The following is a 13,714-nucleotide window of genomic DNA, read 5'->3' as shown; positions in this document are numbered from 1 at the left end:
TGAATATGTAAATATTGTTGAATATTTAAAGACTTTCCTTGTCATCCCGCCAATCATTTAAATAAAGTCGATGTAGAGAGCTATAGATTAGATATCAAAAAAGGAATGTGGAGTATAATTAAAATAATTAATGCAGTATAAAAAAATAGGTAGTTTATTGTTTATGATGTAACTTTACAATCAGAAACACAAAAAGTCACAGAAAGGCCTATAGAAAGGGTTTATTACTATTGAAAAGAATTATTGTTAGACAATAAGCTCATGCTAGTTGACTTGCATGCATTGGCATTCCTATTTAAAGGAAATGAATGGTTTTTAAATAAACTTATTTTTAAAATTTATTTATTTTTTTCAGTCACAGTTTACATTCAATATTGTTTTTATATTAGTTTCAGGTGTACAGCACAGTGGCCAGACATCTATATAATGTATGTAGACTTCCGATCCAATCAACAATATGCTTTGAGTTTCTGTAGTAGTTATTTTGATCAAACACAATCCCAGGATATATCGATATAGTTTTATAAATTCTTATTTCAGTAATGTAAACAGTTAGGGTTATGATATACAAGACACCTGCATTAGAGCACAGAAGCATAGCAGAGAACAAACACAAAATTGAATGGTTCTGTGTTATTGCCAGATTTTCAAAGGCAGAGTTATACAAATGTTTATTCTCAACAAAATATCAACACTCAGAGGTTTTAGATAATGAAACATTATATTGAAGTGGATGAAGCAGTACATTGTTAATAGAATTAACTGTTAGGTCACAATATAAATATACTCAGACATTATAAGCTATGAATGTGGTAAGAAAGTTACTTGCTTAAAAAAGTGAAGTGGCAGCATTTGTTACATATCCAAGTTATCAATGTGTTTGTCTCAACAATAGTGTTGGGCGGTAAGCTCTTTCACTGCCTAGAGCCTTTTCACTTAAATTGTTGTTATTATTATTATTTAAACAACCTGCCAATGTACATTCAAGATGAAAGCTGTTTTTTCCTGAGAGACTCAGCTGTTCAGGTTTGTCCTTTACAGGAGACAGATACTTTCAGATCTCTCAGTGTTCTTTCTTCTGTCCTGTGTCTTAAATTCAGGGACAACATAGAATTAAGATCGATTGACCTAACAATCCTTAAAAATAATTGTTTATTTTTTGGGTCTCCTCAGTGTGGTGTATATACTACAAAAAATAGAATTTATAAAAAATATTTAGTATACTAATAATTTAGGGAAATCTAATGAGGCGGAATTTTCACCCTAAATGCTATAAAATATTTAACTCGATATTTCGTCCTTCCTTTTTCAATCTTGGGCTTATTGTTTGAATTTGTTTCCTTTCAATCCCTATTTTCTTTGTGCAATCCAGACTCAGTTCAGAAATGATTCCTTTGACGGAATAACTCTAGAGATTCTCCTGGAATAAGACAGAGATACTTAAAATTGATATTAAAATTATTTTTGTTTTCTATGCAGACTATCAAGTTACAGAAAAATGTTAATAGAGCTTCATACTAAAATAAGTGTTAACTTATTTCAGTTAGTTTTGGGATTTATTTACATGCAAGTTACTCAAGTCATCCGATTTTCAAATGAAATCCAGAAAATGTACAATTTTATTCAGTGAACATATTTTTTAAAATACTGTTTCATAGCTAAGCTGGATTTAGAAAGGTTAATGTGAGAAGGGAAGAGAGAATGAAAAAGGGCAAGAGTGACTATAGACTATGGAGAGAGAATTAAGTGGGTGGAATGAATATTAGGCAGATTAATTGTTACATGTCATTATCCTGTACCCTTGGATGCCATTTTCAAAGTGTCATCACCTATCCCCTTGCCTTTGAAGTACCAGTTAGCTTATTAACCTCTGGTTTCTATCTTGATCTGCTCTTTAGTGTTGAACTTTTCCACTGCCCTTCTGAATAGGGTAGTCAAAACAATATAAGCATATTGGAGTGTTACTGAGACTACAGCAGCTGGTTGTTTAGAACAATTTTGGACATGGCAGAGTGATGGGTAGAAGATGTTTTGGAAAGGGTGGAGAGAGTAGAGAGTCCAGAAAAAACCAAATTAGGCATAACCTAAAGGAATTAATTATTTTAATTCTCTTTTCCAATTTAATCCTTGTCATTAAATATAAACAAAATTATGAATCTATTTGCTTATAGTGGGATCCCAGACACAGAATCTGAAACAGTTTTATGCAAAAGGTTTCTTAAGGAGTGTGCTTGGGACACACCTCTATGAAGAAGTGATGAGGGCATTGGGCTGAAGGACAAGACTTGGCTCTTCCTACTGAAACAAGATCCCTAGAGTGGGCTGGCCCTTCAGAGGTGTTGCAAATTGGTCTGTGAACACTCAGAATCTGAATTTTTTCTAGCTACGGTGGTATGGGTGCTTCAATCCCAGAAGGGGATCACGGCCAAGCATCATAGTGTGGAATTATGTCACATTACTCTTGTCACTATGCTTAAATTTCTCAAAGAGCTCAGAAAATTAGTATACTACCTTGGAACATTCTTTTTTTTTTTTTTTCCTCTATCTATGATTCTCATTTTGCTCTTTAAGCTTATAAAGAGAAAATGAAGAGACAGAGAAAAAAAATCAGTAAGTCATAAAAATTATGATATAAAATTGGAAGAAAGATGAGAGAAGACATACAAAAAGAGTGAACATCTATTGATTTGTACATATATATTTATATCTGCCCTTTTCTTGGCTCTAGATTCACAACCTGACTTTGATATGGTTTGGGGAGTAGTGAGGAAATGTTTGTTGTTCATTTTAAAGAAAGATCCATGGTATATAAATAATCGAAATCCCATAGAATACACATTCTCAAAACAGAGATCAACAGAAATAGCCTACATTACCCTAGGTGAATGTTTCATTATCCAGTTACATAGAGAGTGACAAGCTTAATGTCACTCCCCACTAGACTTCCTGGTGAAGCAAAGCAGTTGAAGAGTATGATCAGAGAGGACCTCAGGCAAGATATGAGTTGTCCATAGAAAATTTATCGGCCCCTTGAATGGCAGGAGGGAGGTGACTTGCAGGTCATCAGAAATTTCCTTCCCAGTTCAGGAGATAAGAATTCAATCAGTCTTGGTTAATTTTATGCAGATGCTTAAATAATATCTAAATTTCTTCTTAACTTTTTAACGATTTTCTGGTTGTGCACCTTTATTGCTTGGGAATTCACTTCTTAAGAAATCAATTAGTCCATTTCTATGCAGTTAAAAATCCCAATTTTTCATTCTTTCTTTTATGCTCAATATAAAGGAGCCTCTTCTATGTGTGTTTATGTGTGTATGTGGTGTGCATTTGTGTTTGCATTGTATTTTTTTCCTTCTTGCCATGCTCAATTTGCCTGGTGTTCCTTGCCAAATGACACTTTACTTCCCTGTCAACTTCCCCAGATAAGCATACTTTGGACTGTGATTCATTCTTTAATAAGTGCATACCACGCCCCTACTAAGTGATAGCTATTGTTCAGAGTGTGATTGGCAAGCAGAGTACAAAACCAACAAGAATTCCTGTGTATGTGGAATTCACCTTCTTGTGAGACAAAATAGAGAATAAAGAAATTAAATCGAAAGAAAGGCAATGTGCTGAATGGTGAGCAATGGTTTGGAAGAAAATGAAATAAGAAAAGAAAATAAGAAGTAGAGGTATGACTGCAGAGAGGATTTTACAATATTAAATAAGAGGGTCAGGGACATTCTTATGAGATAGAGATGTTTGAGTCAAGACCTGAAAGGGTGAATATGAACTAATTACTTGAGTCAAGATGTTTAATTAATCATTTGCCCATGTTCAGACAACTCTGTTTTTTCCTAAATGAAATTTCTCATGTTCTTACTATACTTCATTTAATGCCTGGTTTCTGAGTTTAAACTATTTTAAATGTAATAACTTTGACAAATAGAGATATTTTATTCTACTTTGAAGGAATTTTACACTTTAAAGAAATTGTTCCAATTTTCTATAGCTAGTAACAAACTGCTTCAAAACTTAAAGGCTAAAACAACTTCCATTTTATTGTATATCAAAATGGCATGGCTTATGCATTTGGGCAGAGCTCAGGCGGGTGATTGTTCTGCTGTAGGGTTGGTGCTGACTGATGTATCCATCTAATATGAATCTGGTCTAGCCTGGAGGGCTCGAGATGGTTGCATTTATGTCTGCCCTGGTGCAGACTGCAACACAGCTGAGACTGAAGACTAAATGCTTACACATGGCCTCTCCAATGGCTTGGGGTAGTCAGATTTCTCAAATGGCAGCTTGAGGCCCAGAGAGAGTATCTCAAGAGATAAGAAGTGGAACCTGGCAGTTACTGAAGACCTGACTGCAGAAACTGATTCAGTGTCACTTCTGACATATTTTGTCAGTCAGAGCAGTCCTTGAGTTGGCCTAGATTCAAGGGAACAGAATAATACCCTGCAAAGAATGTATGACCATCTATGTTAGTTTCCTAGGGCTTCCATAACAAATTACCTCAAACTTTGACTTTAACAACAGAGATTAATTTTCTAACAGTTATGGAGGCCAGATATCAGAAATCAAGATATTGGCAGGGCCACACATGCTCTGAAGTCTCTAAGGGAGAATCCTTCCTTACCTCTTCCAGATTCTGATTGAACCTGGCATTCCTTGGCTTGTGGCAACATAACACTAATCCCTGCAACCATCGATAGGTGGATTTCTTCTCTGTCACTTTGTGTCCTTCTGTATCCAATAAGAATAGTCTCATTATATTTAGAACCCCCTAATCCAGTATGATTTCATCTTGATCCTTGTCTTAATTACATCTGCAAAGACTCTTTTTCCAAATAAAGTCACATGGTGAGGTTCTGGGTGGTGAGAAATTTTGAGGGGTCACTATTCAACCCATACCATTTATGTTCTTTCACAAGGATAGAGGTGGAAGTCGAAGATATAATACATGGATGATGCAAAAATTAGGTCCAAAGCACTGGGATATATGATTGTACAAACTTTGCTAATTGAAAAATCTCACGCTCACGGACTGTCCAGGAAACCATGATTCTCACCAGACATTTTCTGTTTTTTTTTTACAGTGATATGAAAAAGGTTGGTGTCACTGTGGTTGGACCACAGAAGAAGATCATCAGTAGCATTAAAGCTCTAGAAACACAATCAAAGAATGGTCCAGTTCCAGTGTAAAGTGCTATTTCGGGAAGGAGGTGGTAGTTGTGGAAGATGAAGCATCACTCTGCAGATAGGTGATAATGTTGGAGATACTGATGGAAGTTCCAAGCCCAATAAGACACTCAGATACGAGTACAAATGCCTTAAAATGGAATTGAAAAACTCTTTATTTTCCCATATCATTTAGTGAATGGGCGGGTGGGTGTATTTTGTTTTGTAATTGATTTTTTATATTAGTTGATGGATTAAATTAAAATTCTTCAGCACGGAATAATGAAAAACTAGCATAGAGACATGGATCATATACTGACTATTATAAAAGCAAAACAAGTGAAATAACAAAATGAACATGGAAGCTCTGTTTACTAATAGCCACAAGAGAAAAAGACTTGTGATATTTTTATACACAGAAGAAATCTGTAACAGGTATTTTTTTTTCTTTAAAAGCAAGCAAAACAGAGGAATTTATACCTCAAACTATCTGGCCATATTTACTACCTTTTCATTGTACTATTCTCTTTTATCTGTTAAAAGTATATAGAAATGAAGTTTGTAGTTGTTTTAAGTAGTACACATTTTTAATTGTTAGCTTCCTTAAGTATTATCATGTAAAAAATGTGTCTTAATTTTTAAGAAAAATACATATTTATTTTCTTTTGAATTGTTTTTATTGTTTTCTATTTATGCCTTGATGATTTAATTTGGATTTGTTACAGCCAAGTGCCAAATGCCCTCTCAAATTGTCAGCAGTAGGAAACATGGTAAACTAGACATAGAGCATGATGGGTTTCTTTCCAGATTTTTGAACAATCTATATATATATAGACATATATATATATATATATATATATATATATATATATATATATATGTCTATATATGTATATATACCAAACTCTTTCCCTGTTTATTCACTAACCAAATCTCTCACAGCCTGAATTGTCTTATCCATTTTTGTCTCTCCATTTATTATAAACTGTACACTCCTATTTAGTGTAATATACTGGCTTGTATTTAATGGATTTTCAATGACATACCTGTCCTACTCTGGTGCTTAGGAAACCATTAACTTCCTCCATTGGTAAAGAAGTTATGCTAGAGCTCTTAAATGGAGAACAGCTACTTTGGAAAGAATTGGAAACCTATTTATATTGCTGCATTAATTGGCAAGACAGACTACAGGCCAATGCATGAGTCAAAAATTCTATTGCTGACTGGCTTTGGAATATCACTCAATATCCTTGCTTAAAATTGTTGAGCAATTTAGGGAATGATGATAATTAAACTACTCATCTGCAACACTGGGGTTTAGTAAATTAATTAAACATTGTGATCACCAATAGCAGGTATTATTATTTTTAAGAGTCTTCCACTGAAATTCACCTGTTGCAATTTTGGTGTATAGCTTAGAAGCATTGAACTTCTTTGCGTTTATTGGGAGTATAATTGACAAAATAGCTGGTTATCTAGCAAATGATTCAAAACCTGTAGGCAGTGGAGAGATCTCTCATTGCAGGAATTTAGACTTATTATTCCATAAAGGTCAAATATAATCATACTCAGTAATATCTGAAAACATGTACCTGGTGGAGAACTAGCCACTAATATATTGTGAAGCAACATTATAGCTCTATCTATATTCTTTCTAATGCTGATATGATCATGTTATGGGGATAAGAAATACATATCTCACAAGAATAGAGTGAATAAAACGATGCTGCAACCTTTATGTTATTATGCAAAATTGAACATTATACAGCTTACAATCACAGATCAAAATTCACAAGTGCTAATCTGTTGTAAATTTAGCGTAATAAGGCTTAGGTTGTGTTCCCTCATATATGAGATTTTTTTTTTTTTTTAATTTGGCAATATTCCTTATCATCAAATCATCCAACTAGAATTCTGCATTGGATATATAAGAGCATGAATTTTTTAAAAAGATATATGCAATTATGAAATTAATTGCAAATTTTACTTACGTCTGCTAGAAGCAGCTAAAAAACATTTTTAATCCAATATTTTGTGTTGTGAAATGTTAGATTGAGATCTGAATCTGGCTTCAATCTCATTTTATCCCAGACTAGCATTTACTTTCATAGATACTATTCTGAACATACTCAGCAAAATCTGTGCATTTCATGGACTAATAGAAGTTGAGACTTGTTGACTCTATTTTACTTATTTTGGCTGTGGTTTCCATTTCAAAGTAGAGGTTCTATGCATAGTATATTGCTCTTCATTTTTCACTGTTTTTCTACCTGACCGCTTATACATTTACTTTACACAATTTTACCCTGTATATATGTAAACATAACAGTGTACGATTCTTAACTGTGGAGTAGAGGTACCAGAAAGCCCATGGCCATCTCTTTGTACAGGAACTACATTGATTTTTAATAAACATGAAATCACATCTCCTTCACAAGGTTATGTACCATATTATCTGTTTTGTATCTTAAATTTGATTTACATATATTATTTATTTCTGGTAACTTGCCCAGATTATTCTGTACTAAGTATCAGTTAAACCATGTATAAATGTGATATGATTGGCCATATGTATTTACTATCACCTGTATTTTCAAAACATTACTCATTTAGTTTATGTTGTACAATGTAGATGGCCTCTTACTAATGTAAAATGATTTGTAGTGGAAACATTTATATTTTTATAATAAACACAATGAAAATATTTTTTACAGATTGGAATACAGAAGTGGTCTTTGAAGCTTTTTAAAATTTTATTAAATATGTGCTTATTTAAACAGCAATATAATGAAATTTATATGAATCATGAAGAATGTGCTTCTGTTTCTTTTTTCTCCATGAATGAGGAGGGATTCATGTTATGTAATCTACTTATGAAGAAATAAGGAGTTTTGACTGGCCAAATATAACAAATAATAATTAAAAACAAACAACCACAATTGCAAAAAACACTCCAGGAAACACCTGAAACTTTGCATAAATTAGGTCCCTAGTCATTTGCAATCTACTTAAAGAAAATGTACATGAAAACCAAAAAAGCTAACTCACAATATAAAGCCACATAAGTGATTAAGATTTGCATAGACATGGAAACAGATAAGGAGAGATCACAAAACAGATTTTTAAGCTTGCTTGAAGGTGACATAGCATTGATCATGTTGAGTGGAGTAAACAATAACTTGTAAGCAGATTAGCTAAGTAATTAGCTAAGCACTATGATGACACAGGTATTTTGCTATCACCACTTACAATTTACCTCATTAAATCTTTGCAACAATCATGTGAATAGATGTTACCCCCTTTTAATGGATGATGGAATCAAGGTTCAAAATCCTTCCCAAGGTCACCCTAATAAATAGAAAATCAAGGAATCTTGTTTTTCTGTGTTCTTTCCATATAGTTGTTACTGTAATCCAAAACATGCTCTGGGAACAGTGACTGGCAATTTGAAAAAATATTCAGGGAGAAGGTGTAGGATAAGTAGATTACACGATGTTAGAAATCTATGGTGGTGGTGTTGGCATGAAGCTATGCACTTACTCTAGATGGTGGTAATAAAATGTGAAGAACAGAATGCATACGAAGACACATGAAAAAAGGAGAACTAGCAGAATTTACCAATCTGATATCAGAATTTTTCAAAAGGTAGGAGTCAAAGAAAACCATAAAATATAGGTCTTGAGTGTTTGTGGAAATGATGGCACCATTATAGCAGGGAATAAAGATAAGTTAATTTTCCATTATGAACTTACTAAATTAATGGTGTTAGCCAAATCTTAATAAGTTAAGAGGTATTAAAGATGTGAGTCTGAAGCTACAGAAAAATATCAAAGGTAAAATGTGTCTGATATTGCGTAAAGAATTATATATCTTTATTTGTGAGATACACACAGACACACACACACACACATATCTTGCATCACTTTCTTAGGTTAATGCTAGCTATAGTAATAGTTAGATCTCCAAATGTCATCAGCTTAAAATAATAATAATAATAATAATAATAATAATAATAATAAAACATCTAATATTAAACAAAGAATAACCTAAAGTAGTTGTTAGCCAGGTGGCCTTGCTTGCAATGATTCAGATCCCCCACTCTCTCCATCTTGTGGAGAGTATAAGTAAGGCCTTGGAATCCTTTGATTCCAGACATAAATATCAAAGGAAGGATTGTCTGTGGCAGATTTTATGAGCCCTGCTTATGAGTGGCACATATCACATCTCTCCTTCCATTGACTAGAAATCAATTATATTGCTATACTTAACCACAAGAATATATGGAGGAAGTGTGCCTAAATAGAAAAGGAAAGTTTTCGGAATGCATATAGCAAACTCTGCCATCATCCTTTTTACTTACCTATGTAACACGTAGGAGGTGAGGAGTTCTAAAAGGCTATTAAGGAAACATCAATCTCTTGCTAAATCCACCTACTTCTTATTCTCTACAGGCAACATTTTTAACTCTTTTCTCTCATTACTTGAATCCAATACTTCAAATAATGGACACTTGTATCTGCTATGGGCCTGAACTGTTCAGATCCCCTTGCAAGAGAGAATTTATTAGAAGCAGAGCAATTAGCTCACACCTTCAAGCTGCTGTACTTTCAAAATCCCAGCATAGTTTGTTTACACCAGGGCATGAAGCACGGTGAGAGTAGCAAAGCCGGGCCATTTCTTCTCAAGAGACAGAATTCTGTAACAAGCAATCTTCAATCTCATGCTCGAATCATCCTGGCTGAGGTTTTCTTAGCTGTACTCTGCAGTCTGTGCTTCCTATCCAACCCTCCTTCTTTTGGTCTCTCCTTTCATAGGTGCCAGATGTGTATTTCAATCTGAAAATTCCCTATGCCTTCTCTTACCCCTATCCCAATCCATCCCAGGCATTTTCACTAACATTTTTCTTGTAGGTCTAATTCCTTCTTGGTGTCTGCTTCTTGAAGATTCTAAACTGAGACAATGACTCTTAAGGTGATTAACCTGGCAATTAAAATGTCACCCTTTATTCCTCCTTCTAATTTTCAATCCTCTGGTGCTATTTTAGGACTGCTAAATTATTTTGTCTGTCCCCTATCATAACCTCTGTTTGTCCCTCTTTACTTGTCTAGATTTATCAAAGGAATGTCCTAAATAATGCATCTGCCTCCAGGCCTGATATCTTCAATATCAGTCAGATTAATATTATTAGAGAAGATTTAATTTTGTAGTTCCCATTGCAAACACAAATGCCTCAGGGGCCTGTCAAGTTATATAAATGAGTTAAGCAAGTGAAGAGTGTGACGACTCAGAAAAGCATCCTTCATTCCTCCAAAAGCAACTTCTCAGAGACAAGGCGACATGGATCCAATGTGAATCCTGACCTTTCAAGAGAATTCCTAATCTGAGTTTTTGTGAAAATTTTATATATATATTTAAATTTGGTAATCAAGCTAATAATGAAGACGACACATCCAAGGGCTTAGCCTGCAACTCCCAATTTATGATTTCTTTTTTTTTTTAAATTGAAGTTTGTTGGGATGGCAATGGTTAGTAAAGTTACATAGGTTTCAATTGTACAATTCTGTAATACATCATCTGTACATCACACTGTGTGTTCACCATCCAGAGTCATGATTTCTAAAATACAGAATATTTAGTACTGGTACATAAGACCTGACTTGAATGTACCTGGCTTCTCTCCACATCCTCGTCTCACCGCTACCTCCACACACTGTATATGTCTGCACTGAACCAGTTGTAGTTCTCTGAATAGGCTATACTTTTTCTTCTTTTTGTGCATCAGAGTCTTTGGAAATTCTGTTCCTTTGTCCAGAATCACCTAACCAATCTCTATTCATTCTTCAGGTCTCCTGGTTTATCAGCACGGGGTTAGGTGTCCTTTTTTGTGTGCCCAGCAAAAGAACCCTGTGACTGATCCTGGATAACACATCATCTTATATTGAAATTGCCTCTTTTTTAAGCACCATCTCAGCTGCAGCTGAGGGTACCTTGAATTTAAACTGTGCCTCATAAAACACTGTGCCATTTTGGTCATTGCAATGCTTGGTGTATAATAAGCATTCAAAAAATGGGAATTGAATTAATGCATTAAAATAATTTTTGATAAAATAATAAAGAGGAATGTTGCTGATATATATATGTATATGTATATATATATATATACATACATATATATATATATATATATATATATATATATATATATATATATATATATATAGTCCTTATACAGAAAAGTGTAAATTTTCTTGAGGTCAATAAAGCTGGTTAATGTTCTAGTTGTGTATCTTGGATCATTAAATATACTGATTTCTGCTAGAACTGGTTCATTTTCAGAGAATTTTGTGGACTCCTTTCATTGGTCTCAGTGCTCCCATTTTTCTTAGTGCAGTTAAGTCGTTTAAGTAGACCCTTGAACCAGAGCTTAACTATAAAAATTTAACAAGGTAAATGCCAAAGCTTTTCTGATCCTTTATACTCTCTTACTATGTACAAATAACGTCAACATGCCTACTAAAAACTACCCTTCTTATGGGGCATCTGGGATATACATTCTATTAACCCAGGGGATCTAGACCCAATTTAGGAAAATAAGTGGTAGAGTTAAATATACTATAAAATGAAGATTTTAGAGGTTTACAGAAGTCTTCACCCTGAAATTCTCTGGGAAAACCCAGTTACAAGTTGATGAAAAATAGTCTTAATTAAATCATATTTTCCCACTAGGTGGGATATCAACACTTTTTTTTTTTGAAGAAAAATAATTTTCCACTTAAATAAGAAATTGTAAAAGTGATAACAGTAATAATAATGACAAATAATCATTATAAAACTGCTTGATATTTTCTACTACACATATGTACAAATATATGTATTACATTTATCTGTTCCAAATAATAACTACCATCAACTGAGCATTTACTACAGTCCAAGCACTTAATATATATCATTTCATTTAATTTTCCCCAAAACTCTGTGGACTGAGTATGTTATCCACTTTATAGGCTGAGGCTTAGACAGGTTAATAATCACACCAGTTCATACAGTTAGCAAGTAGAAAAACTGAAGTCAAAATCAACTCCAGGACCCTTTCTCTGAATGACTACACTCTATTATTACCTCTCAGTATAATATTACTAATGAGGATAAAATCTGAAGGACAATTATGAAATGCACTCTGGATTTAAGATCTTGGGTAGTCTCCATTTTTGCCATTTTTCATGTTACTCAGTGACTCTGCTAGTAGCGACTCTGCTTCACATTGGTGCATAACCCTTTGGTTCTTACTACCACAGAAGAGGAAGAAACAGGCAATTACCCTTGATTTCATTTCTGTGAACTCCACTCCAAGAGCATGAGATTTGTCTGACATATGGTGAACTCTTCAAGCAAATATGCTCCCTTGAACATTCAACAAATAATCTAATTTGGAAACACCAATACCACAAGGAAAAAGTAGTACTTTTGTGCTATTTTCTGACAGATTTCCACACCAATGATTTATGGAAGTGTGTTAAGTTGGGATTCTTATCTGAAGCCAAGAAAAAAGCCCTTACATTTTTGAAGCCTATCACCCTCAATGATGGAAGCCAAAACCTTGGAATGCTTGCTAAAATCAAGGATGAGAGAACACAAAATGTCATGTACTATCAAGAACTTATTGACTTTTCATATGGTTCTCATTTATTCTCATACATGGCAAATCAAAAGCCTTGGGGGGAAGCCAATACAAATTGTTATAGATAACACTATCTGAATTTAACTGCCATAGGTATGCTTCATATAATAAATATATATTTCATATCAGCAACTCAGCAACACAAAAATGGAAAAAGACTCTAGTCAAAATTCATTTGGATTTTCTCCTTCAGAGAATGCTCAATTTGCCAATATTATTATTTATCTTGGGCTGGAGATCCCTTAATACTCAATTTGTTTCATGTTTCTGACTAGAGATTATATATATTTTGTTTTTTTCCATCCTCTGGAATATTGAAATGAAGTTACAGTGATATTTTAGGATAATAAAATTGTTTCAATTCATGAATGGTTAGTATACGCTTGCAGAATGAAATATATTAAATTGTTACATTTTCAAATTTTCATAGACATTTTACAAATATGAATATTTTCTTTGTTTAACTGGTTATAGTTCAGTTTGAGGCATCATTTGAGCATGGAAGTTTCCAGCCTGACATTGTTATGAATTTTAGCCTAATAGTGATGCATCATTTATTAAATACCTAACACAGTGCCTGGCACACAATAGATAAGTAGACACACAATAAGTATCTGATGAATTAATTTTAAATGTGTTGTTATAAGACAAATGATGACTATTACCTTTTTCAACGACGATGACATGGATCCAGTAAATAACATACAATTGAGTTCCACTTAGGTTACTGTTTCTCTCAAATGAGAGAAAGAGAGAGAGAGAGAGATTTGTAAAAGCAAGTCTAATCTAACATATAACCTGGCCCATAGAATAAACTCATAATTTTTGAATGATAAATATTTTTAATGTAGTATCATTACTGGTAACAAA

At 33.7% G+C, this 13,714-nt stretch overlaps 1 protein-coding gene across 2 annotated transcripts in view; it reads left to right on the top strand.

The window, feature by feature from the left end:
- The window catches only part of EPHA3 (EPH receptor A3), a 350,067-nt gene extending 341,603 nt beyond the window's left edge, over positions 1 to 8,464 (top strand). The window contains exon 17 of one of the 2 annotated variants that reach the window (XM_074333229.1): positions 5,085 to 8,464. In XM_074333229.1, the coding sequence (XP_074189330.1) occupies positions 5,085 to 5,190 (106 nt within the window). In that variant the 3' untranslated portion in view covers positions 5,191 to 8,464. The remainder of the gene's footprint in view (positions 1 to 5,084) is intronic. The other variant, XM_019745445.2, reaches the window with a different exon arrangement.
- The last annotated feature ends 5,250 nt before the right edge of the window (positions 8,465 to 13,714 follow it).

This window comes from Rhinolophus sinicus, linkage group LG01, assembly GCF_036562045.2.
Source record: "Rhinolophus sinicus isolate RSC01 linkage group LG01, ASM3656204v1, whole genome shotgun sequence".
NCBI lineage: Eukaryota > Metazoa > Chordata > Mammalia > Chiroptera > Rhinolophidae > Rhinolophus > Rhinolophus sinicus.
Note: the sequence above shows the minus strand (reverse complement) of the source record. Positions and strands in the feature narration are given on the sequence as shown.